The sequence below is a fragment of the Cinclus cinclus genome, chromosome 32 (genome assembly GCF_963662255.1).
Source record: "Cinclus cinclus chromosome 32, bCinCin1.1, whole genome shotgun sequence".
NCBI lineage: Eukaryota > Metazoa > Chordata > Aves > Passeriformes > Cinclidae > Cinclus > Cinclus cinclus.
In genome coordinates, this window is record NC_085077.1 from 700461 (window position 1) to 726936 (window position 26476).

At 52.6% G+C, this 26476-nt stretch overlaps 1 protein-coding gene across 12 annotated transcripts; it reads left to right on the forward strand.

The window, feature by feature from the left end:
- Positions 1 to 2911: 2911 nt before the first annotated feature.
- Positions 2912 to 26064, forward strand: SMARCA4 (SWI/SNF related, matrix associated, actin dependent regulator of chromatin, subfamily a, member 4). Of its 12 annotated transcripts, XM_062511904.1 has the most exons (36): positions 2912 to 3006; positions 4420 to 4472; positions 5617 to 5844; positions 6488 to 6620; positions 6892 to 7266; positions 7795 to 7893; positions 8456 to 8696; positions 9215 to 9341; positions 9431 to 9604; positions 9960 to 10133; positions 10312 to 10479; positions 10773 to 10823; positions 11040 to 11170; positions 11459 to 11516; positions 12035 to 12153; positions 12721 to 12871; positions 13314 to 13477; positions 13568 to 13634; positions 13890 to 14000; positions 14606 to 14848; positions 15427 to 15540; positions 15930 to 16037; positions 16445 to 16531; positions 16925 to 16971; positions 17159 to 17325; positions 18627 to 18790; positions 20114 to 20341; positions 20557 to 20643; positions 21912 to 21989; positions 23153 to 23371; positions 23798 to 24048; positions 24235 to 24343; positions 24425 to 24526; positions 24710 to 24842; positions 24936 to 25075; positions 25473 to 26064. In XM_062511904.1, exons 3-36 carry the CDS (start codon positions 5656 to 5658, stop codon positions 25503 to 25505), a joined length of 4842 nt encoding a protein of 1613 aa, XP_062367888.1. In that variant the 5' UTR covers positions 2912 to 3006; positions 4420 to 4472; positions 5617 to 5655; the 3' UTR covers positions 25506 to 26064. The 12 variants fall into 12 exon arrangements, with proteins under 12 accessions (XP_062367888.1, XP_062367884.1, XP_062367895.1 ...); XM_062511900.1 differs by having other exon boundaries at positions 24918 to 26064; XM_062511911.1 differs by lacking the exon at positions 24936 to 25075.
- The last annotated feature ends 412 nt before the right edge of the window (positions 26065 to 26476 follow it).

Genomic DNA, 26476 nt, shown 5'->3' on the forward strand with positions numbered 1-26476 from the left:
GGGCCTCCGATGGCAGCCAGGTTTGGAGGAGGGGGCAGCTTTGGTCTGGGAGAAATCCTCGTCCTTCTGGAATTTTTGTAGGCAAAAGCCCTGCCGCAGGACCGCACTGTGCCCACAGGTCCGCAGCACTGCTTTCGGTCTCTTCCCAGAGCTGCGGCGCTTTTGGGACAGACAGACAAGTTGGGTGTGGGGCGGTAATCACAATATCCATCCTGTCATGAAATCCTCCTAAATGAATGCCCCAAAAAAAACCCAACCAAAACTAAAATAACCCTTCCTCTAACCTAATGAAAACCAAAAAACCCCTTTTATATATATGTTTGTTAATATTTAACTTATATTAACATTCATAATTTACGTATGTTTATATAATCAATTTCATTTATCTTCAAATATATAACTAAATATATACTATATTTTTTCTTTTCTTTATATATATTTATACTACTACTATTTCTTTTCTTTGTCAAATTACCACTGTCAAAACTCAGCCTGATGCTCTCCTCCCCTCCCCTCAATCTCTATGGAACTGCATTTGGATTTCCCAATCCAGCAGAGCAGAAATTCTATTGTCCTTATTGTATGCCCTAAGTGCAGTAATTGCTTAAGAAATAATTGAAAGAAATTAAAGGAATGAAGAGAAATTCAGAGCTGCCAACTCCAACCATGGCATGCTCTTATCAAACCCTCTATCAATGATTTGCTTTAATTAACCAACTCAAAGTAATTAACAGCACATTGACACAGCACCATTCTTTTTAATTTAATTATATATTGCAGGATGTATAAAACTTTCTAAACCCAGGAACTCTTTTAGAGATATACAAGGCACAGCTGCAGAGAGAGTCTTGGGTTTCAGGGGGTAAACCCCAAAGTTTTCAGCCTTTAGCATCTTGCACTGTGTAATCATTGACAGCAGACACGGCTTCAGCCTCAGGGAGACACAGAGAGTCAGAGATTTCACAGATCCTGCTCTCACCTCAGCCTCTCAGCAGGTAGAATCTGCAGGGAGAGGAAAGTGTAGAAGGGGCACAAAAGCCAGACCTTGTGGGTTTAGTGGGCTCTGGTAGGGTTTTGGGGAGAACTTGTTCCCCAGGGGCTGATGGGCTGGGAGGGGATGGGAAGGCTGGACTCGATGACCCTTACAACTCAAGATATTCTAAGTTTCTATTCCTGCAATAGGTATTAGTATTTCTGCCATATAGAGGAACACACTTCAGGGAAATGACAGCACTTTTCTTTTTGCTACAACTACTTTGAGGAAAAGGGCAGAAATCTGGGCAGAGGTAAAACTTTGTGTTTCAGCAGCACAGTTGGATAATTTATCAAATTGAAAAATTATTCTTTAGTGATTGCTGAGTAGTAATCCACATGTGACTAAGTAGGGTGGAGAAGAACAGTAGTGAAATGAATGGTGTTTCACTCGGACCTCTATCTAGGGCTATCTTATAAATAAAAATATGAAAAATAATAGGTTCCTGGGCAATATTAGGGTTATGTATATACCAGGTTTGCTCTCATCTGAGATAACTGGTACTGGGGCACATGTAGAAGTGCCCTGAAATGCAATTTTAAACCTTTAAAAGGGTGAAAAGGGCACAGCTTCCTTCAAGTGAACCCCTTCAGAAGAGGAAATGGAGCAGTTACCACCACTTCCACCAATACAATGGCAAATAAACGGTTTCTCCCTTTTGATTTAATCCCCTAAAATACTGGGAAAAGAGGGGTATTCCTCACTTTAAGTCTCCCCAATGATGGAAAAAGGGGACAACTGGGCTTCCCCCTAAATTTAAACCATAGGATGATGAAAATGCAGGAGTTACCCTTAACTAAAACCCATAAAAGAGCATTGTCAAAGTTCTCTTCCATTTGAACTGGAAAAGAATGGAAAATGGGGATTCCCTGTTAGTTGGTATCTCTGGCATCATGGAAAAGGCAGGGTTTTCTTCAATCCTTACCATTAAAATTGCAGGAGAAGGAGATTCCCCCTCAATTTAGAAACAGAAAATTATGGAAAATAAAATGTTTTCCCTCAACGTAAAATTATTTTCTCCAAATAATGCAGGAAAACTCCCAGACCCAACCTGCCACTACTTAGAAACCTGGCTGCTGTTTGAGTGCCAACTGCCTCCTCCAAACTACCAGCCGGAAACCGGGAGGGTGAGTTTTGTTTCCCGGGGAAAAGAGCCGCGGGTCGCGTCCAGGCACTTGTGCCAGGGAGTGGCCTGCAGCCTGCTCAATCTGCGAACGGATCAGGATTTCTCCCAGACCCAAAGCCGCCATCACCTTGATCCCTGGCTGCCTTTGGAGTGCATAAACGCCTCCTCCAAACGGATCTCTCACGTAGCTCCGCCACCGCGGAAGGAGAGAGGGAAACGCGCCCAGAGAACCCCCCAACCCCCGCCCCGCCCCGCCCCGCCGCCGCCGCCGCCGCCGCCGCCGCCGCCGCCGCCGCCGCAGTGCCGCCCGCTCTGCGCACGCGCGCCCTCCACGCCCGGGCGGCCCCGCCTCTCGCTTCCCTTCCCCGCCTTCTCACTGGCCGCGGCGAAAGAGCGCCGTGCTGATTGGTGCGGAGGGAGAATGAGTGACATGTCAGTCAGGGCGGGGACGGAGGAACGTCGGCGAATGCGCCTCCCATTGGCTGCTGCGCCGCGGGTGGGCGCGGCCTCTCCCCTTCCCCCTCCCTGATCTCATTGGGGCAGCGCGCCGCGTTCCCATTGGCTGCTTTCGCGGGGGGCGTGGGCGGGGCCGCCGCGCGCGCTCCCCTCTGGTCGCCTCTCATTGGCAGCGCTGGCGCTGGGGCGCCGCGCCATTGGCGGAGCGCGCGCGGTGGACGGGGCTCGGCGCGGGGCGGGGCGCGCAGGCGCGGGCCTGGCGCTCCCTGAGGCGGCGGAGGCGGCGGCTCCGGCGGCTCCTTTGTTCCCCCGCCGGGACCGGGATCGGGATCGCGTTTGGATCAGGCCAGGATGAGCCCCGAGAAAAGCTCCGGGAAGGGCATTGGCTCCGGTAAGGCCGAGCGGGGGAGAATGCGGGTGGGTACGGCGGCCCTCGAGGGTCAGGGGCCCTTTGTTCGGGACCGGTGGCGACCTCAGCCTGGGGTGCTCGGCCTTGGGGACCCACCTCACCCCCAGGATCGGTCCCCTCTTCAGCCCCCACAGGATCGATCGCCTCTCGGCATCCTATATCTTCCATTTTTCTCCCCTCCATATCCTCCCATATCTGCTATTTTTACCCGTATTCCCCCGCATCCACTTTTTCCAAACCCCTTATATCTCCCTTTCCCTTCTTTTCCCACTGGTCTCCCACATATCTCCCTTTCATCCTCCCAATCTTCCCGATCGTTTCCGTCTTTGTCTTTCCCGAGGACACCAAGCCCCTCCCCGCCCCCCATCCTTCTGATCCCGAGGGGCTTTTCCCGTCCCCCCCCCGCACCAGCCAAGGCCCTTCCCAATTATGTGGGGTCACGAGCCCCCGCGCTGTTTTTGGGGATCCCGTTTTTTCCACCCCCACTTTTCCAAGCCCCTTTTCCCCATCCTTTCCTATCTCCCTCTGTTCCCCTCAGATTTACCCGATTTTTTCCCTGTTTTTGACGGGAGGGTTACGCGATTCCCGAGGCTCCTCGGATGAGCTCCCTAATTTCTCGCTAGGAATTTGGCCCCTTCCTGGAGGAATCCAGGGCGGATCCGGGTGAGGGGGAGGGAGGGGAGTTGGAAATCGAGTCGCAGCAAGACCCCCGATATTGGAGGAATGGGGGGGGGGGGGGGGTTGGATTTATCCCCATCCATTTATCCCCCGTTTCAGCCCCGCCTCCTTTTCACCTCCGCAAATTCCCACTGCTGGAATTGCCCTTTTTCCTCCTCCGGAGGTGGAAGAAGATGGGAAGAGTGGGATAAGAAAGGGATTTCGTTAAAATAAAAGACCTGCACCCGCAGCCCATTTCTATTTCCTCTCCCCCTTCCCGATTTATTTTCCACCCCAGTAAATCTCTCCCAGACTCGCTCCAAAAATGGGGTGAAAAACCTCAGGAATGGGAAAACCCTCCCTGTGCCTCCCCCATTAATTGTATCATTAATCCAGAGGTTTCTTTTGTGGATTTCAGGATTTAATGAGAATTCCTCACCTATAATCCAGAGAGTTTTTAATAAAAATCCAGGAACAATTAAATTGTGCTGTGGGAATGATTTTTGTGACTGGAGCAGGTGGAATCCATCTCCAGGAATTATTAAGAGCAATTTTTTAATGGATTTTGGAATGTTTCCTCACTGGAAGTCAGCAGATTCCCGAAATGTACACTGACTCGGGCTCATCCAGGAGGAAATCACCATTTTTTAGGAGTCCTGTGCTCTGTTAGTGCTAGGGTGGTGCCGAATAATGACATTCCTGACTTAATTCCTGATTGCTTCCCACTTTCTCCCCCAGCCCAGTGTTAGGAGCTCATCCCTCCAGAGCATTGAAGACTATCATGCCCGTAGGTAGGTGCCGGAATTTCTGGAAACCCCCCCCCCCCTCCCCCAGGATCTGGGAATTGATATCCCACGGGAATATTTTCCTTGGAAATGACAGGTATCCTTGGAATTATGCATAAAATTCCCGTGGGTGGGAGGGAATGATGGTAACAAGGCTAAAAAATAGCAGGAATGGAGCTTAATTAAAAAATAATTCCCTGGTTTCCCTGGAATAGCAGTGGTTTTCCTGGGGTGAACTACCAGGTCCAGCAGAAATTAATCCCTCTCTTTCCTGAAAAATCACTTTGTCTATCCCTTTTCCTGGTCAGAAGAGGGGACAGGAGCAGCTCTACCCAGGGGAGGTGAGAGATTCCCAAGGGCTGGAATGACTGAAATCCCTCCATGTAGGGGGAAGCAGGTGCTGGGAAATCTTGAGTTTTTCACTGTGCCAGAATAACCTGAATGAGTGATATGCCTGGGAAAAGGAAATTTTTCTGGAAAAGGAGATGTTTCCCTGGAAGGAGAAGGGATTTGCCTGGAAAAGGAGGATCTCCCATAAGAATTCCAGTGGCTTTGGGTGAAATCTCTCCTTTTTGGGACTGGAGAATGAGCATCCCAGCTCTTCATGGACCTTCTGAATTACCAGAAATTCCTAGATCTTGTGCAGCAGTGGTGCTTATCCCTCCACAGCCCTCTAGGGTGGATCAGGATGAGGCATTCCTCTTCCTCATTCCTTGATGATGGATTTGGAAGCAGATCCCATGTTTCTCATTCCTCAACAGTGGATTGGGAAGGGGATTCCCTGTTTTTGAGACCTTGGTGATGGATTGTGAAAGGGGTTTCCTATCCCTCATCCCTCTGATAGGTTGGGAAGCAGTTTTCCCATCCCTCCTGCTTTGAGAATGGATTGGGGATCAGATTCCCATTGTTTTTTCCCAAGTCATGGATTTGGGAGGGGATCCCTTGCTCCTTATTCCTGGCTAATAGATTTGGAAGCAGATTTCCCATTCCAGTGGCCACAAGGATGGATTGGGAAGAGAATTCCTCGTGCCTGAGCGTGCACTGTGGAGAGGGTTTTTTGCTCATTCCTCGATTGTGGACGGGAAAGGGTGTTTCCCACCCAGTACTCCCTCAATTCATTCTGAGAATTAACCTGGATCACCCATTCCAGGTGCAGCTCCAGGCACCCCTTCCCAGCTCCTGATGTGAGATGGCAACTCCGGAGCCTCCGCTGGGAGGGACCCCCCGGCCCGGCCCCTCTCCCGGTCCTGGCCCTTCCCCAGGGTCCATGCTGGGCCCCTCTCCCGGCCCTTCACCCGGGTCTGGACACTCGGGACACTCGGGCCACGCACTCCCGGCACCGGGATATGCCCCGGACACCATCCACCCGCTGCACAAGGTGAGGCATCCCAGCATTCCGGGCCTCAGAAATCCTCGGTTTTGGGTGAGGGATTTATCCCCATTGTTTCCCGCCCCCCCCCCCCCCCCCCCCCCCCCCCCATCTTGTCTGCAAATTCTCACTGCTGGAATGATCCATTTTCTTCCTCCAGCATCAGAAGGAGATGGGAAGAGGGGAGTAACTAAGGAATTTATATCAAATCCATGAACTGCACCTGCAGCCCCTTCCCGTTCCTCTCTTCCCTCGCTTCCCAACTTATTTCACCTCCCCTCCCCACCAAATCCGTCCTGAGCTCTCCTGCTCCAAAAATGCACTGTAAAGCCTCAGGAATGGGAAAATCCTCCACCCCAACCCTGTTAATTAACTTATTAATTGAGAGGTTTTCCCTCCTGGGTCTTGGGCTTTAACAACAATTCCTCACCTGTAATCCAGGGAGTTTTTAATAAAAAAATCCAGGAAATAGTGCTCCAGGGAGGATTTTTGTGGTTAGAACAGGTGGAATCTGGCATCTCCAGGAATGATGAAATGGAGCTCTAGCTCCAAGCCCTGGGAATTCTGTCAGCTGGGCGGGTTGGGAGCATCACAATTTCCTCCAGGAGTGCTCTGCTGATGTCTGATTTCCTGGGATGTTTCCTTCCTGCAGCCCCTTGATCCAATGCACGAGAAGGGAATGTCAGAGGATCCGCGCTACGGGCAGATGAAGGGAATGGGAATGCGGCCAGGGGGGCATGCGGGAATGGGCCCCCCCCCCAGCCCCATGGATCAGCATTCCCAAGGTTGGGAGCAGGGGAAGAGACATGATGAGGGGAAGGGGAGGAACTGTGTCCAAATCCTGGATTTGGAGGGGGGGAGGCTTTCATCATTCCATGCTTAAATCCTGGATTCCGGTAGCACTCCCAGTTATTTCCAGGTCCACATACTGGATTTTGGGGAGGAATGGTAAAATCCTGTGGGGTTTAGGGTGGAAATCCTTAATTTTGAGGGCTGCAGGGATTGGAATTCAGCCCCTTGGGCCACTCCCAAGTGCATCCCTGTGTTCCCTGCTAGGTTATCCATCCCCTCTGGGCGGCTCAGAGCATGCCTCCAGCCCAGTGCCATCCAACGGCCCCTCCAGCAGCTCCGCAGGTGGCTCTGGCACGGCGCTGGACGGCTCCGGCTCAGACTCGCCAGCACTGGGCCGGGGTCCATCCCCGTTCAACGCGGCACAGCTGCACCAGCTCCGTGCCCAGATCATGGCCTACAAGCTGCTGGCACGGGGACAGCCGCTCCCAGAGCACCTCCAGGTCGCCGTCCAGGGAAAGCGGCCCCTGCCTGGGATGCAGCCGCAGATTCCTGCTCTACCTCCGCCCGCCGGCGCCACGCAGGGCCCGGGACAAGCGCCCGGAGCAGGGCCGGCACCACCCGGGTACTCCAGACCTCATGGTGAGGAGGGGCTGGGAGAAGGGGGGGCCTGGGATGGTCTGTGGGAGACATCTAAGGGGAGCTCATCCTGTTCCATCCTGAGCAATCTCTGGGGAGCTCGTCCCATTCTATCCTGGGATCTGTGGGGAACTTACCCCATTATATCTCACGCTATCCTGGGAAATCCAGGGGAGCTTGTCCTGGCATAGTTGTGGAGAGCTTGTCCCAGTCTATCCCGGGGATCCATCAGAAGGGACCTCATCCCATTCCATCCTGGATGATCTACGGGATGCATTTTTTGCCCCAGTATCCCCCAGCTGTTCGGGTTTCCCACATTTCTCCCATCCGTGTCCATGGGCATTGCAGTGTCAGGATTTGAGGTCCATCCAGACTCTGGCAGTTCAGGGGAAAGGGGGCTGTACCCGCAGATCCTCATCTTCAGCCAGAGCACACCGACCTTTCTGCTTGGACTCTCCCCCAGGAGTCAGCATCCTCATGGGATTTCCCTCTTTTTTTTCCCTTTTCTGCCTGATTTTTGGGAATTCCCAGGAATAGGAGGGCCCAACATGCCCCCTCCTGGACCCTCAGGAGTTCCCCCTGGCATGCCAGGACAGCCCCCTGGGGGCCCCCCCAAGCCCTGGCCAGAAGGTAAGACCCAGATCACAGAATTTCTGGGAATTTATCCCAGATCTGTGAGCAAGGGATGGAAGAAAGTTCCTGGTTAAAACCCTGGAACTGGGGTTGGAGTTCTGTGGTTTAATGGCTGGTTTAACTTCCATACTGGAGCTTTGCAGGGATACCTATGATTCCAAGATAGTTATTTGGAGTTTCTCTGGGGATTGCAGTTAATTTTCCATTAAACAACTGGAGTTTTGGGGGATTTGGGGCTGATTTCCAGCCAAATGGATTTTTTTGCAGGGGATAGAGGTTAATTTCCAGCAAAATGATTGGACTTTTTTGGGCATTTAGGGTTGATTTCCAGGTAAATAATAGGAGTTTTGGAGGGAATCAGGATGAATTTCCCATTAAATCTCTGCAGTTAGTCCATGAGCTCATTCCAAGTCCGATATTCAAGTTTTTGGGGAATTAAGCTTTATTTCTGATGGAATTAATAATAATAATAAGGTTTTTTTGCGGGAATTAAGATCCACATCCCTGGGAAGTTGCGCTTGTGCCCAGGCCGGTATTCCCAGACTCCCTGTTCCCACAGGGCCGCTCTCGGCAGCAGCACCAGGTGGGGCCCCTCAGAAGCTGCTGCCACCTCCCCCTGCGGGCCGCCCCTCTCCTGTGCCCCCGGCTGTGCCTCCGGCATCCCCTGGACCCCCCCCACCCTCGCCGGGGCAGCCGGCGCCACCCGCACTCCCGATCCATCCCAAGCAGAACCGGATCACCCCCATCCAGAAGCCCCGTGGCCTCGACCCTGTGGAGATCCTGCAGGAACGCGAGTACAGGTATAGCCCCACCTGGATTTCCTGGGAATTCCCAGGGTTCCCCACAGTCCCAGATGACCACATCGCATGTTCCTTCTTGCTGAGACCCCTCTGGATGAGCAAGAGGACATACTTCTTGGAATTCTCAAGGCTTTTTCCAGCCCCAACTTCTCCCCCATCTTTGTTTCCCACTTCCCAATGTCCAGAGGGGTGAGTGGGAGTGTGTTTTCCTTGGAGACCCCCGAGGCTTCTCCGTTCTCCAGCTGCCTCCATCCCGTTTTTCCTCTTCCCAAAATCCAGAGGGATGAGCTGGAGAGCATTCTCCTTGGAGATTCTTCCTGACCCTTGACCCTTCCCAGCTCCATTGCCCTTCCCTGGCCATGCTCTGGCTCTGCTGTGTCCTTGTTCCCATGGGGGACCCCAAAATTCATCCCAGGATTCTGGAAGTGACTTCCCAATGCCCTCGCCCTGCTCCCATGCTCTTCCCAATAGGAGCTAGGTGGGGAGTGAGCTGAACTCATCCTCCCCCTCCTCTGCAGACTCCAAGCCCGCATCGCCCACCGCATCCAAGAGCTGGAAAACCTTCCTGGTTCCTTGGCTGGAGACCTGCGGACCAAAGCAACCATCGAGCTCAAGGCTCTGCGGCTGCTCAACTTCCAGCGCCAGGTGAGTGCTGGGAAAACCAGGATTTGGGAGCAGGAACATTGCGGGGTCACCCCGGGGGCTGATTGCTCACGGTTTTTCCGGGATTGCAGCTGCGGCAGGAGGTGGTGGTGTGCATGAGGCGGGACACGGCGCTGGAGACGGCGCTCAATGCCAAGGCCTACAAGCGCAGCAAGCGTCAGTCATTACGTGAGGCCCGGATCACGGAGAAGCTGGAGAAGCAGCAGAAGATCGAGCAGGAGCGGAAGCGCCGGCAGAAGCATCAGGTCAGGGGATTCCCAGGAATAGGGGCAAGGAGGTGACAGGGATAGAAGTTTTAAAGGAATCACCTGGTTTGGAGTTGGGGGAGGTTGACTCTGGATCATGGCGGCCAAGGGTTTGGTGATAGTTGTTGGGATGACTCAATGGCCCTTGGGACAACTCGATGGCCATTGGGACCATACGGTGGTTGCTGGTACTCTCTGATTGCTGTTGGGACCCTCTGCTGACCATTGGGAACCTCCAATTCCCATTGCTTTCTTCCAACAACCACCAATCCCTCCCAACTCCACCATTCCCACTTCCCATGAAATCCTTGCGCACCAAGCCCTGTGATCTGATGACTGTATTCTTTTCCCACAGGAATACCTCAACAGCATCCTGCAGCATGCCAAGGACTTCAAGGAATACCACCGTAGCGTGAGTGGGAAGATCCAGAAGCTGACCAAGGCAGTGGCCACGTACCACGCCAACACTGAGCGTGAACAGAAGAAGGAGAACGAGCGCATCGAGAAGGAGCGGATGCGCCGGCTCATGGTGAGCCAGATGCAGGAAAAAGCTGGCAATGAGACAGGAGGGGCGGGATCGGGGTGGATGCAGCAGGATTTTTGTCCTCACTGAGGGTGAGGAGGGGCACCAAGGGGTGTGTGGGGTGAAGTCAGGGTGTTCCCAGCTGCTCCCAGGTGATCCCAAGTGTGTTGTTCACCCCGGGCAGGCAGAGGATGAGGAAGGCTACCGGAAGCTCATTGACCAGAAGAAGGACAAGCGCCTGGCCTACCTGCTGCAGCAGACAGATGAGTACGTGGCAAATCTCACAGAGCTCGTGCGGCAGCACAAGGCAGCCCAGGTGGCCAAGGAGAAGAAGAAGAAGAAGAAGAAGAAGGTGGGAGAAAGGGGAAACTACAGGGGAATGGCTCATGGAGGGAGTGCCAGGTCTGGACTGCCCAGGCTGACTCCCCTCTCCTTCCACCTGCTCCTCCCTTTCTCTCTTTCCTCCCGTTTTTGTCTTCACTCTCTTCCTCTTGCTCTCTCCTCTCCTCTCCTTCCTTCCCATCCTTTGTCTCCTTCTTTCTTCTCTTTCCTATTCCTTTCTTCTTTTTCCTCTTCCTTTTCTTCTCCTCTGTACTCCTTCCTCTTCTTCCTTTTCTTTCTCCTCCTGCCCTGTTGCTCCCACAGAAGGCAGAGAATGCTGAAGGACAGGCTCCAGCCATCGGCCCCGATGGGGAGGTGAGTCCAGGCTCATCCCATGGATCCTGGGATGGCCAGGAAGGGGCCACAGGGATTATCCCACTCCAGCCCACTGTGGACAGGGAACACAGGGGATGTCCCACTGCATCCATCAGGATTCTCCCTCCACCCCTTTCCCCCTACTTTTCTCAGTGGGTTCGGGGGGGGTTTGGGGGCTGAGAATTCCCAATCCAGATCCATCGGCTCCTCCCACAGCCACTGGACGAGACGAGCCAGATGAGCGACCTCCCGGTGAAGGTGATCCATGTGGAGAGTGGGAAGATCCTCACTGGCACTGATGCGCCCAAGGCTGGGCAGCTCGAGGCCTGGCTGGAAATGAACCCTGGGTATGCCAGGAATACTGGGAATGGGGGGCTGGGAATGCTTCAAATAGGCATACCAGAGCTGGGAATGCTGGGGTTGGAAATGGGAGTAGAAAACTGGAAATGCTGGAGCTGGGCATGCTGGAGTCAGGAATGGCGGTGGAGGACTGGAAATGGCAGTAGAGAGCTCAGAATGCTGAACCCGGGAGGCATTCGGAGGTTGGGCACGTAAGATCCAGGAGGGAACAGGGAAGTGGGAACACCGGAGACAAATTCCATTTGGAATTCCTTGTTCCTCTGTCTTCCCCCCAGGTACGAGGTTGCTCCACGCTCTGACAGCGAGGAGAGCGGCTCCGAGGAGGAGGAGGAGGTGAGGGGGGGGTCCCGCCACATTCCCACTGAGAATTTTTCTAAGAACAGGAAAGGGCTGACCTTGACAATGGCTGTTTGGCAGCTCAGAAAAAATGGGATTAAATGGAATGAAACAGGAGGATAACATGGATTAAAGTGAGACGTAGTAGTAGTTCAACATGGAATAAAGCTATAGGGCAAAATAGGACCGAACAATAGGATAAAGCAGGATAAATTTGCTTGGAATAGAATAAAAAAATGGGGAAAAGGTATTTAAAAATGGGGTAAACTGAGATATAAAAATTTAACAAAATTGTGGGATAAAATGGAATCTCTGTGTTGAACAAGCACTGGGAAGCTGGCACCACTTGGAAAATCCCGTTTCGGAGACCTTAGTTTTCATCCTGAATATTCCTGGCGTGTCTCCAAAGGGAAAGGCGGGGAGCCTCCCATCTCTGAGAGCTTTGGGTGGGAGGGGGTGGGTGGTTCCCAGGGTGTTCCTGAGGGTGTTTTCCCTGGAATTTGGGAATCCTGCAGGAGGAGGAAGAGGAGCAGCCACAGCCAGCACAGCCAGCGCTGCCTGTGGAGGAGAAGAAGAAGATTCCAGATCCGGACAGTGACGATGTCTCGGAGGTGGATGCCCGACACATCATCGAGTGAGGCCTTCCCTTCCTCTTCCCATTTTCCTGCTCCAGCTTCACCTTCCCAGTCACTTCCCTGCCTCAGGAGTGGGGTTCCACAAGCAGCATTCCTCCAAGCTCATTTCTTTTCCAAATCTTCCCAAAATGAGCCATAACCCGGCATTTTTTCTGGAAATTCAGTGGGTAAACCACCTCGCACAGGACTGACAGTGCTTCCCAGGAATTCCCCCAGGAGTACCATCCTTCAAACCTCCCTTTTTCCACCCCATAAATGCAAATCATCTCCCTTTTTCCTGCTTTATCTTCCCATTTCTGCCCATGAGGAACAGGGATCCCCCACCTCTCATCCATGTTTTTCCATCTCAAGATTACCCTCTCTTCTGTTATTCCTGTTTTTCCCTCAGGTTTCCCCCTCTCCCCTCCAAGTCCCTCCCCTCACCCATTATTCCAGTTTTCCCCCATTTCCCCCTCTCACCCCATTTACTCCCCCCATACTTCCTCCCACCCCGTTCCCCCATCTCTCTCTGTGCTCTGACCCCATTCCTGGTGTGCCATGACACGTTATCTCGGTTTTCGGGGCAGGAACGCGAAGCAGGATGTGGATGACGAGTATGGGGTGTCGCAGGCACTGGCACGAGGGCTCCAGTCCTACTACGCCGTGGCTCACGCCGTGACTGAGCGCGTGGACAAGCAGTCAGCCCTGATGGTCAATGGTGTCCTCAAGCAGTACCAGGTCTGGGAACGTTGCGGATACAGGGGTGCTGGGGGAGGTAACGGAGATTGTGGTGGTCCGGGAATGGGATAGGAGGATAAGGAGCTGGATGCAGCGTGGGATGAAGACCTGCGGTGAGATAATTGCTGTAGTAGGATAAGGAGGCAGAGCTGGGAAGGAATAAGGAGCTGAGGAAGGATAATGAATCTGAGGTGGTGTGGGATAATGAGCCAAAGCCAGAGTGGGGTAATGAGGTGGAGCTGGAGTGGGATAATGAGCTGGTTTCACTCCCTGCTGAAAGCCAAAACCATTGCATTCCGTGTGAATCCATGGAATATCCCAATTCCATTAACTGTCTCTGAATTACTAACCTGACCTCATTGCCAGCTCATTTGCATGTGCCCAGGTGGGGGGGAGTGGCCACGGTCCCACCCCCATTCCCACCCCATCCGCATTTCCACAGATCAAAGGCCTGGAATGGCTTGTGTCCCTGTACAACAACAACCTCAATGGAATTCTGGCAGATGAGATGGGACTGGGGAAAACCATCCAGACCATCGCCCTCATCACGTACCTCATGGAGCATAAGCGGATCAATGGCCCCTTCCTCATTATCGTCCCACTCTCGTGAGTGCCAGAGCACCTGGAGAATCTCACCCAGCTGCTACTCCAGCCCCACATTCCCAGATTCCCACCCTTTCTGTGTCTTTCCCCCAGGACTTTGTCCAACTGGGCCTATGAGTTTGACAAATGGGCTCCTTCCGTGGTGAAGGTCTCCTACAAGGTAAGTGCCACATTCCTTGGATTCCAGCTTCCATTTTCCTCTTCTTGCTCTATTACCATTATGCTGCGGAAGCTGCACTGGGTGCCAGCTCCATATCCATAAAAATCCATGAAATCTCATTTTTGGTTGTTCCTCAGCAGCAGGAAGCCACAAACCTCCTCACTTTGCTGTTCCCTGTGCTTAACAGCCCCTCCTACCCCCTCTTCTGGGAATTCCCTCCTCGCCTGACATTTCTGGTTGGAATTCTCCCTCTAGGGCTCTCCGGCAGCACGACGCGCCTTCGTCCCTCAGCTCCGGAGTGGAAAATTCAACGTCCTGCTGACAACGTACGAGTACATCATCAAGGACAAACACATACTGGCCAAGGTGAGGCCAGGAAGCGCTGGAGGTTTTCACAATCTCGCCATGCTCCCAGATGCTGCAGACAGGAAAATCACTGCCTTGTTTATACCAAAACCTGGTATTTTACTCCCTGGAGCTTCTGCACGAGCTGCTCCCCCTCCGCAGCCAAAGCTGAGGCAGAATTTCTGCTCCTGATTTTTGGTGATGTATCCCATGATCCATCCAATACATGGTTCCATTTTCATTAAAAATTCCTTGGATAATTAATATTAATTGGATCCCTACAAGACCCTTGTTGCCACAGGGTTCAGATCCATGGCTACAGGGGGAGGATAAATGGGATGGAACATTGTGCCAATGGAACAACACTCAGTTAATGCTCCAAATCCCAAATTTTGGTATTTAGGGATTAGGGCCTTCTCCTCCATGGAGCTGGAATCAAGCATCCTGGCAGGGATTCCCTGGATTCCCATGCCACTGCGTGTCTCCTGGTGTAGGAGAACATTCCCAGCATATTCCCCTCTCAGAGCCTCTTTGAGCTGCTCCAGCATCATGGAGCCATCATGGGCTACTCTGGGCACATCCATACCCCCTAGTTCCCACCATCCCTGCCCTTTCCACTCCCACAGATCCGCTGGAAGTACATGATTGTGGATGAGGGGCACCGGATGAAGAACCACCACTGCAAACTGACACAGGTGCTCAATACCCACTACGTGGCCCCGCGGCGGCTGCTCCTCACTGGTACCCCACTCCAGAACAAGCTCCCAGAGCTCTGGGCTCTCCTCAACTTCCTGCTCCCAACCATCTTCAAGAGCTGCAGCACCTTTGAGCAGTGGTTCAACGCGCCATTTGCCATGACCGGGGAGAAGGTGCAGGAAAGGGGAAATGTGGGAGCGGGTGGGGGCTGTTGGCAGCGGGGATGGGCTTGGGGTCAATGTTAATGGATAGGGAGGGGTTGGAAGTGTTCCTGTAACTCTGGGATGTGGATCAGTGTCTTTAACGGGTCTGGAGAAGTTGGAAGTGGCTCTGGAACTGTGGGATGTACTGTCACCATTCATGGCTCAAGAGGGATGGAATTGACTCTGGAGCTGTGAGATGTGGCTTACTGTCACTGTTAATGGCTTCAGAGGGGTTGGGAGTGTCCGTGGAGCTGTGGCAGGTGACTCGGTGTCACCACTGAGGGCTCTGTTCCCTTCTCTGGGTCCCAATTCCCTTCCCTGGTGACAATTCCCTGCCCTCCCCCATCCTGGGATACACTCACGGAGCTTCATCCCAACTCCGGACTTGCTGTTGGGTCGAGCAAGCAATTTGATCAATCCCACCAGGAACTGAGGGTCAGGGGGCTCTTGGAGCAGAGGGACCTGGTGTTTTGGGATGTTGAGGGTTCATCCAGTGCCATTTCTGATGACAATTCTTGCTCCTGGTGACAATTCTCTTCCTTGGCCAGGTGGACCTGAACGAGGAGGAGACGATCCTCATTATCCGCCGCCTGCACAAGGTGCTCCGGCCCTTCCTGCTCCGGCGCCTCAAGAAGGAGGTGGAAGCTCAGCTCCCAGAAAAGGTGACACTGGAAGGTCCCTTCACCTTTCCCAATTCCAGGATATGACTGGGGTGGTCCATCTTGCTCTTACCCATCCTGGGATATGCACATGGAGCTTCATCCCACTCCAGAATCATTGCTGGGTTGGGTTGAACAGGTGTTTGGGTTGATCCTTCTGGGAATTGGGGGTTTGGGGAGTTCTTAGAGTGGGGTTTTGGGGTCCATCCCAGTCTTCTCAATCCTTGGAGGACTACACCTGCTCTTCCCTATCCTGGAATGTGTAGCCGGAGTTTCATCCCACTCCACAGTCATTGCTGGGTTGGTTTGAGCAGGTTGTTGGGTTTGGAGCCTCTGGGAATTGGTGGCTTCCTGGAGGGCCTGGGCGTGACTCCCCCATTGGGTCCTGGCAGGTTGAGTATGTGATCAAGTGCGACATGTCAGCGCTGCAGCGGGTCCTGTACCGGCACATGCAGGCCAAGGGTGTCCTCCTCACAGATGGCTCCGAGAAGGACAAGAAGGTCTGGATTTGGGAATCGGTGCTGGGAGTGGATGAGTTTGTCTCCACTGTGGGGTGGGTTGAGCTTGGGCCCCCAACATATTTGGGTGATCCACAGAGGCTCAGCAAAGCCATCAGTGGGTCTGTGAGCAGAATAAAAGCACAAAATAATTGAAAAAAAGACACTTTTATCCCAGCTAAAATCTGGGGGTGGGAGATTTGCTGTTTTTCTGCTCAGTTCCCCCAAAACAGCCAGGTAAGAGCAGCCTTGCCTCAAGTGGACTTGGAGGTTTCTTAAAACCTTGAATTTATTTTAATGTCTCTGAGCCACCTTTTCAGGGGAAACATTCCTGGGAATGCTAGATTGGCAAATAAAGATGGAACCCAGCATTAATATGGGATTTTAACCTCCTTGATGGTTCCTGGCAGGGCAAAGGTGGCACGAAGACGCTGATGAACACAATCATGCAGCTGCGCAAGATCTGCAACCACCCCTACATGTTCCAGCACATCGAGGTGGGGCTGACATGTGGGAATGGAGATAAATCCAGGGGGATGAAACCAAAGAGGCATAAACCCAGCAGGGTTATACCCAGGAAAGCCAGGGCTGAACCAAAAAAAGGGATAAACCCAGCAAAACCAGAATAAACCAAAACCAGGGATAACCCTAATGGGGATAAACTTAAACAGGGATCAACCAAAACAGAGCTAAACCCAACAAGGAAGAATCAAATCAGGTGGTTGGGCCCACCCACCTTCCATCACTGTTTCCCACCCAAACCAAACCATTCACTTGCCAGCTTCCTGAGGGAACTGGGGAGAGAGCAGGACTTGGCTCTTTAAGGCAGATCCAGAGTTTTTTGGCCACTTTGTGCTGATTTCTGACACTATTTCTCCTCTTGATTTCAGGAATCCTTCTCAGAGCACTTGGGGTTCACCGGTGGGATCGTGCAGGGGTGAGACATTAATTTTGGGATTACCAGTGGAGAAATCTGTGAATTTATAAACTCAAACGGTTTCTAGGGGTGAAGGATGAACCACCCCACCTCGGGGAGCCAGATGATCCCAGCAAGGAGAAAACGCCACAGTTTTGGCCTCTAATCCTGTTTTTTCTCTCATTGTGCATGTTTTTATGCACCCCAGGCTGGATTTATACCGTGCCTCCGGAAAGTTTGAGCTCCTGGACCGGATCCTGCCCAAGCTCCGGGCCACCAACCACAAGGTGCTGCTGTTCTGCCAGATGACCTCCCTGATGACCATCATGGAGGACTATTTTGCTTACCGTGGCTTCAAATACCTCAGGCTGGATGGTGAGTGCCCCTGGTGGGGTGGGGGGTCAGTGGGTGCCCAGGTCAAGGTGGAGCTCAAGGTCAAGACATCAAGAAAGATACCAAGATGTAAAGAAGTTAAGATACTGGGCTGGACAGAAAGATATTGGGGAATATCAAGGTACAAAAATACAAAACCATCAAGATACGAAGATAAATCTCTTAAGTAAAGCTGTAAAGATAACAAAATAGATGTGAAGATATGGAGATAAATTTTAATGTGTCAAAACAGGTATCAAGGGAGAAAGTGAGATAAGATACCAAAAAATACAAAGACTGATGTCTTGATATCCAGATTGTGTGAGATTGATATCAAGGTTTATATCAGGATTGGCACAAAGATTTTAAACATCAGTATCAAGATATTGAGATAGCAAGATTGATATCAGTATTTATATCAAGTTTAACATCAAACACATACAGATTGATACAGAGATTGATATCAAGATCTAGAGATTGATATCCAGGTTGCAAGATGCATATTGAGACATTGATGTTGAGATACCAATAGAAAGATGAATATCAAGCTTTGTCTTAAGATCAGCATTAATGATAACAAGATCAAGGTTTCTGTCAACACTGATATCAAGATATATTGATATCAGATTGATACCAAGATTGATATAGTTTCTTTTGGTATCAATATATTGAAGATTATGTCAATATATCAAAGACTGATATGAAGTTATAGAAGCTAGATGTCAAGATGTCAAATATCGATGTCAAGATCTGTATCAAAATATCAAAGATGAGTGTCACGCATCATTGCCTGCTGCTGTTTTTCCCATTTATTCCAGCTGATCTCCTGATTAATCCCAGGATCCTGTTGGGTTGGGGGAGGGCCCTGGGGACTCCCATGTGACTAAAACAAGTATGCATTAATTGGTTGAATTGCAGGGTTGAATAAGAGCAGGATGGACTTTAAGGTCCCTTTCCAACCCAATCATTCCGTGACCTGAAGTAAACACAAATTAAGAGCACAACATGTGACCCATGGCCCCCACATATCCCTGATAACAGCCCCCAAATGGCCTCCATGCTGCCATAATTCTGGCTGCTGTTATTCCAACTTCTGGGAGACCTCCTGCCCCACCTCAGAGCAGGATTTGCTGCTACTCCCCTACTTTTTCCAATCTTTCTACTAAAATCAGCCCAACCTTTCACAGAATCCCCCTCCTAGGGGGAAAGGGCTCCCCCTTCCCAATGAAACAACCCTCCAGTCCCCCCCAGTGCCCCTGGCTCCAGTGTCAGGGGGTAGGAGTGACGCCCGTGTGGGATTCCAGGGACCACGAAGGCGGAGGACCGCGGAATGTTGCTGAAGACGTTCAATGAGCCAGGCTCTGAGTATTTCATCTTCCTGCTGAGCACACGGGCTGGGGGGCTGGGCCTCAACCTCCAGTCAGCTGACACAGTCATCATCTTTGACAGCGACTGGAACCCACACCAGGTATGGCCAGGATCCACTCACCTGGAGATCTGCAGAGAGCCCCGAAATGGATCCACAGAATCCAAAATTGACCCCAAAATCAACTTAGAAATTGACCCATTGATCCAAAAAAACACCCAAACCCCATTCCATTGACCTGGAAATCACCCCAAAACCCACAAAGAGCAACCCAAAAGCCAACGACCCCAGATCAGCTGACTGACACAAAGCCCAGCCAACCGGCCTAAAATTCAACCGAACAAAAATTGAGTCAACATCACTGATGTGACCCAAAACGAACTGACTGACCCAAAACCCAATGAACAGGTCCCAAAACAGCTGACCCAAAGAGGAGCTGTGGGGTTGGAATTCTGCCATTCTCTGAGTCCCACCAGTGCTGTCCTGGAGAGCCATCCCCAAATCCCAGTGCTGCCGCTGGGTTTTCCCTGCACCCTCTGTCTCTGAAGGAAAGAGCTGACAATGATCCCATTCTGGAATTCCCATCATCCTCTGGGATTGCTGAGGGCACATCCTGTGTCTTCAGGGGTAAAATGGGGTTTTCAGGACCCCTCATCTAATGCTCCTCCTTCCCACAGGAAGAACAGGAAGAATCCTGTTCCTGGGGTCCTGGTGACCCCGTTACCCAAATTCCTGTAATTCTTGAGGATCCCTGAACTTGTCATGGTGCATCCCACATTTCTCCCATGGTTTATTTGAGATTACATCCAGTGTTTTCGGCACCTCTTGGCCAATGCGGACATTTCCTCCAGGACCTACATGGTCCCAACAATCCCATTGCCCAAATTCCCATAATCCTTGGGGATATTTGAGAACCCTTGGAGTGCAGCCCATGTTTTCCCCATTGAGGCTAAAAGTGGAGTTTGGCACCTCTTGGCCAACACTGCCCTTTCCCATGGGACCTCCATAATCCCATTGCTGAATCCCTGTGATCCTTGGGGATCCCTGACTTCCCTCAGGGCTCATCCCCCATCTTCCCCATGGATTTTGAGGAAAAAAGAGAGATTTTTTGCGACCCTCTTGCAATACTTGCCCTGTCCCACAGGACTTACATAGTCCTGGTGGTCTCATTGCCACCTCCCCATCATCCTTGGGACTCCCTGCAGATTTTGATGACAAAACCAGGGGTTGTGGAACCCTTTGGCCAACGTGGCCCCGTCCCACAGGACTTACATAGTCCTGGTGATCTCATTGACACATCCCAGCCATTCTTGGGAGTCCCTGAATGCCCTCAGGCCTCATCCCACATCTCCCCCACCATGGATTTTGAGGAAAAGAGTGGGATTTTTTTTGGGAGCCCGGTGCTATCACTGCCCCTTCCCACAGGACCTGCAGGCCCAGGACCGGGCCCACCGCATCGGGCAGCAGAACGAGGTCCGCGTGCTCCGGCTTTGCACCGTCAACAGCGTGGAGGAGAAGATCCTGGCAGCTGCCAAGTACAAGCTCAACGTGGACCAGAAGGTGATCCAGGCCGGAATGTTTGACCAGAAATCCTCCAGCCACGAGCGCCGGGCATTCCTTCAGGCCATCCTGGAGCACGAGGAGCAGGATGAGGTGAGGGCTGGAGCGGAGTTCCCGTGGGAATTTGGGGGTCAGGAGCCAGAGAGAAGAGAAGTCAAAAAAAAAAAAAAAAAAAAAAAAAAAAAAAACAACAAACCAACCCCAGAGCAGGAGCATGGCGGCTCGTTTGGAATTTTTTGGGAGTAGCATCGGGAACAAAGGCGCCGGATTGACAGCCCTGGAGACTGAATCCCTGTGTTTATCCACAGAGCAGACAGAGCGCGGGCAGTGGCAGCTTCCCCCACGCTGCCTCCTCCCTGTGCCTGGGCGCTGAGTCGGAGGAAGCACCTCTAAAGGTGAGCGGGGTCGTTCAGTCTCCACTGCCCATTCAATCCTCCCGCCAGCACTGCCCGGCACCGCCGCGCCACAGGCAGGGATCGGCCCATGAGGAGCCTCAGCCGGTCAGGGAGGGACAGAACCCAGAAAGAAATGGGCTGGGAAGAGCGAGAAAAGAGACCGAAATGGCTTGGAAGGCCAAATTGTGAGATTTAAATGGCTTACGAGTGCCAGAAATGAGATTTTTAAATGGCCTAAAACAGCCAAAAGGGTGCTAGGATCGGCCTGAAAATGCCAAAGAGTAAATGATAACGGCCTGAAAAAGCCAAAAATTACTTAAAACCAGCCTGAAAGTGCCAGAAATAAGATGAAAATGCCTTGAAAGTGTCAGACCTGGGGAAAAAATACAGCCTGAAGACAGCCAAAAATGAGCTAAAACTGGCATGAAGGTGCCAGAAGGGAGTTAAAAAGACCAAAAGTGCTAAAAATTAGTTAGAACCAGCCTGAAAACAGCCAAATGTGAGATTAAATCCACCTAAAAAGGCCAGAAGGGAGAAAAAATGGCCTGAAAGTTCCAAAAGTGAGTTAAAACCTAACTGAAAGGGCTGAAAGTGAGGTAAAACCAGCCTGAAAGTGCCACAAGTGAATTAAAACAGCCACAAAAGACTTAAAAATTGCCTGAATTAAGCCAAAAATGAGAAGAAACTGCCTGAAAGCCAAAATGAGCTGAAAGCAAAAATGAATAAAAATGCCTGAAAATGAGAAAACTTTAAAAACAAACCACACTGAAACCCCCCCAAAATGAACTAAAAACCGCCTAAAACCACCCTGAAAACAGCAAAAAAGTGAGTCGAAACCACCCAAAGATGAGGGAAAACAACACAGAAACATCGAAAATCCAGCTAAAAATGCCCCAAACTGAGCTAGAACCGCCCTGAAATGAGCTGAAGTACCAAAAAAAAAAGATCAAATAGATACTAAAACACCCCGAAATGAGCAAAAATCACAGGAACGGCCCAAAACCAAGCAAAGCACACTTGAAACCACCCAAAAGCAAGCAAAAAGAACCAAAACATTGAAACCACCAAACAATGAGCAAAACGACCCTGAAGGTGCCCCAAAACGGGGTCAAACGACAGCGAAAGATCCAAAGGGGAGCGCAAGGCCCCCGAACCCTGAGGAAGGTCCCTGATCCGTGGGAAGCCAACGAGCGTCGGAGGGGTCTTGGGAGGGCCGCGCCGGAGGCACTGGGGGCAGCGGCTGAATCCCTGGATTTGGGTTTTCACAGGAAGAAGACGAGGTGCCCGATGATGAGACCGTGAATCAGATGATCGCCCGGCACGAGGAGGAGTTCGATCTGTTCATGGTGAGGAAGAGGAGGAGGGGGAGGAAGGAGAGTAGGAGATGGGGAAAGGTATCATGAGGAGGAAAAAGGAGCCGGGGGGAAGAGGAAGAGCAAAGAGGAGGTGAGGATCTTGTAAGGAGGAAGAGGAAGGAGAGGAGGAGAAGAGGAAGATCTTACAAGGAGGAGGAAGGACAGAAGGAGGGGGAGGAGGAAGATCTTGCAAGGAGGAAGGAAAAGGGAGGAAGAAGCAGAGAGCAAGAGAAAAAGAGAGAAGGATCCCCCATGGAGGGGGAGAAGAGGAAAATGGGTAGCAAGAGGGTTTGGGGGTCTCCATGAGGGAGGAAGAGAAGGGTGTGGAACTGAGGTATCCACAAGCAGGAGGAGGGAGAGGAGGATGGAGGAAGAGAAGGGGGAGGAGGATGAAGGAGGGCAGGAGTCTCCCAGCTCGGGTACCAAATGAACTAGGAGGAGGAGGAGATGTGGCCAGGAGTGTGGGAAAAGCTGTTTTCACTTCCAAAATTCCCACAGCCCAGGGAAGGGAGGGGGATGAAGAGCGAGAGCTCGTCCTGATAACAGGACCCTCAATGCCAGTGGCATTCCCAGTGTGGGGAACCCCTCAGGGACCCTGTCCCAGTGTGCAGGGAGTGTCCTTGCCCAGAATGCCAGCGATGCTGGACCCTGACAGAGGAGCAGAGCAGAGGGAGTCCAGTGGCTCCTGGTACACCCCCAATTCCCAAAACTCTCCCAATACCCCAAACTCTTCTCAGTTTCCAAAACTCTTCCTGATGCTTCAGTTGTGCAGCCTGTGAGGGAGTTCACAAATCACTCCCAGTTCCTGAAACACCCCCAGCTCCCAGTGTGGCTCCTCCAGCTCCCAATTCCCAGCTCATTGTGTGGTTCCTGCAGTTCCTGAACCTGCTCCAGTTCCCAAAACTCCTGCGGTTCCCAGAGTTGGTTCCTTCAACTCCCAAAATGTTTTCTGATCCCAAGTTCCCAAAGCATCCTCTGCCTCTGAGCATGGCTCCTCCATCCCTGTTCTCCAGCAGCATCCCCCTCATCCCATCCCACCTCAGATCTCCCTGCTCCCCTCAGAATCCCCCTTTGGATCCATCCCTCATCCCCATCCCACCTCTGACCCCCAGGACCCCTGCCCAGACCCCCTGTGACCGTTTCTGCCCTGGCAGCGCATGGACCTGGACCGGCGGCGGGAGGAAGCGCGGAATCCCAAGCGGAAGCCGCGGCTGATGGAGGAGGACGAGCTCCCATCCTGGATCCTGAAGGATGATGCTGAGGTGGAGCGGCTCACCTGTGAGGAAGAGGAGGAGAAGATGTTTGGCCGCGGCTCCCGGCACCGCAAGGAAGTGGATTACAGTGATTCTCTCACAGAAAAACAATGGCTTAAGGTATTCCCACGGTGTATCCAGAGGGCTGGGAAACATCTGTGGTCCTGGAAAATCGCCAGGGTCCCTGGAAAAACACCTGCAGAACCTGAAAAAGGCCTGTGGGGTGTGGAAAAACACAGGGCCTGGCAAAATGTCCACAAGTCCCAGGAAAAGGCCCACAGATCCCAGAAAAACCCCAGCGGGTCCTGGAAAACACCTGTGAGACCTGGAAAGCTCCCCCAGATGCCAGAAAACTCCTGTGGATCCTGGAAAAGGCCCACAGATCCAAGAAAAACACAAGGGTCGCTGGAAATGGGAGCCCTGGTCCTTTTGGAAATTCCCATCTTTCCAGAACTCCCCCCCCCCACCCCCACCCCCAGTCCCTGTGGGCCTGCCCCATCCCTGTGGATCCCCAATCCCAAGGATCTCCATCCCCATTTCCTGCAGGCCATCGAGGAGGGGACGCTGGAGGAGATCGAGGAGGAAGTCCGGCAGAAGAAATCCTCGCGGAAGCGGAAGCGGGAGCCCGAGGGTCCCGCAGGGCCCCCCCCAAGTGCCCGGAGCCGGGACAAGGATGAGGAGAGCAGGAAGCAGAAGAAGCGAGGACGGCCCCCAGCTGAAAAACTGTCTCCAAATCCTCCCCCCCTCACCCGGAAAATGCGTAAAATTGTGGATGCCGTCATCAAGTACAAGGACAGGTTAGGGGGGCCGGGTGCTGCTGGGGTTCTTGGGTGTTCCTAGCACTCCCAGGCATTCCTGGGGAACCACGTTCGCATGGGTGACGCAGCGTGGCTGGGATGGGATGGGGATGAGGGTGATGACAAGGAGGATGAGGATGTGGATGAGGAAGGCCACCCCTCACGCCCTTTACCCCCCTCCCGCAGCAGCAGCGGGCGACAGCTGAGCGAGGTTTTCATCCAGCTCCCGTCCCGCAAGGAGCTGCCGGAATACTACGAGCTCATCCGGAAACCTGTGGACTTCAAGAAGATCAAGGTACTGGGATCCACCGGGATCTGTCAAGATCCACTGGAATCCACCCTCTGGGCTCCCCCTCATCCCTTTTCCTGCACCCAGGAGCGGATCCGAAACCACAAGTACCGGAGTCTCAACGACCTGGAGAAGGATGTGATGCTGCTGTGCCAGAATGCCCAGACCTTCAACCTGGAAGGGTCCCTGGTATGGAAAACCAGGAAAGACCACCCGGCATAACCAGGAACAGCCTGGAATGGCACCTGCGAAGGGCTAGGAATGGCCAGAAATGGCCTGGAACAGCTTGGAAAAACAGCCACGATGGCTTCGGATGGCCTGGAGCCACCAGGAATGTCCAGGAATGACCTTAAATGCCCTGTTTTCCCCCAGATCTATGAGGATTCCATCGTGCTCCAGTCTGTGTTCACCAGTGTCCGGCAGAAGGTGGAAAAGGAGGAGGAAAGCGATGGAGAGGAGAGCGAGGAGGAAGAAGAGGGAGAGGAGGAAGGATCTGAGTCTGAGGGTGGGCACTGGGATGGAAGGGAGGGGAGGGCGGAGAGGGAGGGGGAGGGGAGGGAAGGGTCAGGATCATCTGGAGGGTCTGGATTCCCCCCAGCTCGCTCAGTGAAGGTGAAGATCCGTCTGGGCCGAAAGGAGAAGGTTCCGGAGCGTGGGAAGGGCCGGCGCCGGGGGGGGCGGGGGGGACGCCCCAAACCCCTCCTGAGCGACGATGAGAGCGAGGATGAGCAGGAGGAGGTGAGAGAATCTGGGAATGGCACCAGATCCTGGTAAGAGCCTGGATCCTGAGAGAGACCCCCAAATCCAAGGAGCAACCCCCTGATCCTTCATGCTTACCCTGAATCCTGAGCTGAATTTCCCAAATCCCATGAGTGACCTTGGATCCTGGCAGTGACCCCAGATCTTTTATCATGTTACTAAATCCCTCATTCTGACCTCCGAATCCTGGGCTGGACCCCCCCAGATCCTGGGAATGACCCCCAAGTCGTTCATCCTGACTCCAGATTTTGAGTTGAACCACAAAGTGCCTCATCTCTATCCCAAATCCATGACCTGACCCCAAAATCCCATCCTGAACCTCCCAAATGCCTCATCCTGGCCTCCAGTTCCTCACCCCTTTTCCCCCCCTTTCCAGGATCGCTCCGGCAGCGGCACTGAGGATGACTGATCCCAACATTCCATGGCTCCAGAGTTCTGCGAAACCCCAGACCCCAACCCCCCCCCGCCACTGCCCTTCTCCCCTGTAGTTCCAACGGCAGCGACACCAGAATTCCCAAAATCCTGAAAATCCAAAAAAACCACATCCAACCTTGTCCATATTTATACCAGAATCGGCACTGCCACAGCCACCAGAGTTCCCAGACCATCCCAGATCTGGGTGGTCCTGGATGATCCAACTGGGTTTATCCCAGGTTGTTTCAGATGGTCCCAAATTGTCCCTGCTCATCCCACATCCAGATTGTCCCAAGTTGTCCTGGACTGTCCAGGATGATCCAGACCATCCTGGGTGGTCTTAGATCCTCCTGGATCGTCTGAGATCAGCCTCCCGCTGTGCCCCTGTCCTTGGATTGTCCTGGATCATCCGAGCCTGTCCTGAGTGGTCCCAATCTGGATCTTCCTGGGCGGTCCCAGGTTGTCTCAGACCACCCTCCATCCCCTGGGATCCTCCTGGCCAATCCCACCCCACCCACCCAACCCCCCCGAGTGATGTCGCTGTCCCTGGATTCCCAGCAGTCGATAATTAATTAATAAATTAATCCAACGGGAGCCGAGTCGCCTCCAGGGGAGATCCTGGATGGGAATTGTTTTGGGTTCCAGAGGAGTCTCGGGGAGGTGTTGTTGGGGTGACTCTGGGGACTGGGGGCTCTCTGGGGGCATTGGGGAGTCCCTGGGGGATTGGGGGGTCCCTGGGGTGACCCGGGGGACGTCCCACAGTGGGATTCATGACATTCCCCGAGGCGCTGCAGCAACGACCCCTCTCCTTCCCCTGCGAATCGGGAGGGTGAGGAGCTGGAGAGAGCTGAACCCCCTTGTCCCCGATCCTGCTCCAACCCACCTGGGAATCACCTCCAGTGGAAAAATCCACGACTAATCCCACGTGAAAAGAGGGAAAACACTTCAAAAGTGCCTTTTGCATAC

Excerpts from the sequence above, each read along its gene's own strand:
- SMARCA4 (XM_062511900.1), top strand. The coding sequence starts at position 5,656 with ATGGCAACTCCGGAGCCTCCGCTGGGAGGGACCCCCCGGCCCGGCCCC. Across the intron at positions 11,517-12,034 it reads GCTCCGAGGAGGAGGAGGAG|GAGGAGGAAGAGGAGCAGCC; the intron begins GTGAGGGGGGGG and ends GGAATCCTGCAG. Across the intron at positions 14,001-14,605 it reads ACAAACACATACTGGCCAAG|ATCCGCTGGAAGTACATGAT; the intron begins GTGAGGCCAGGA and ends CCACTCCCACAG.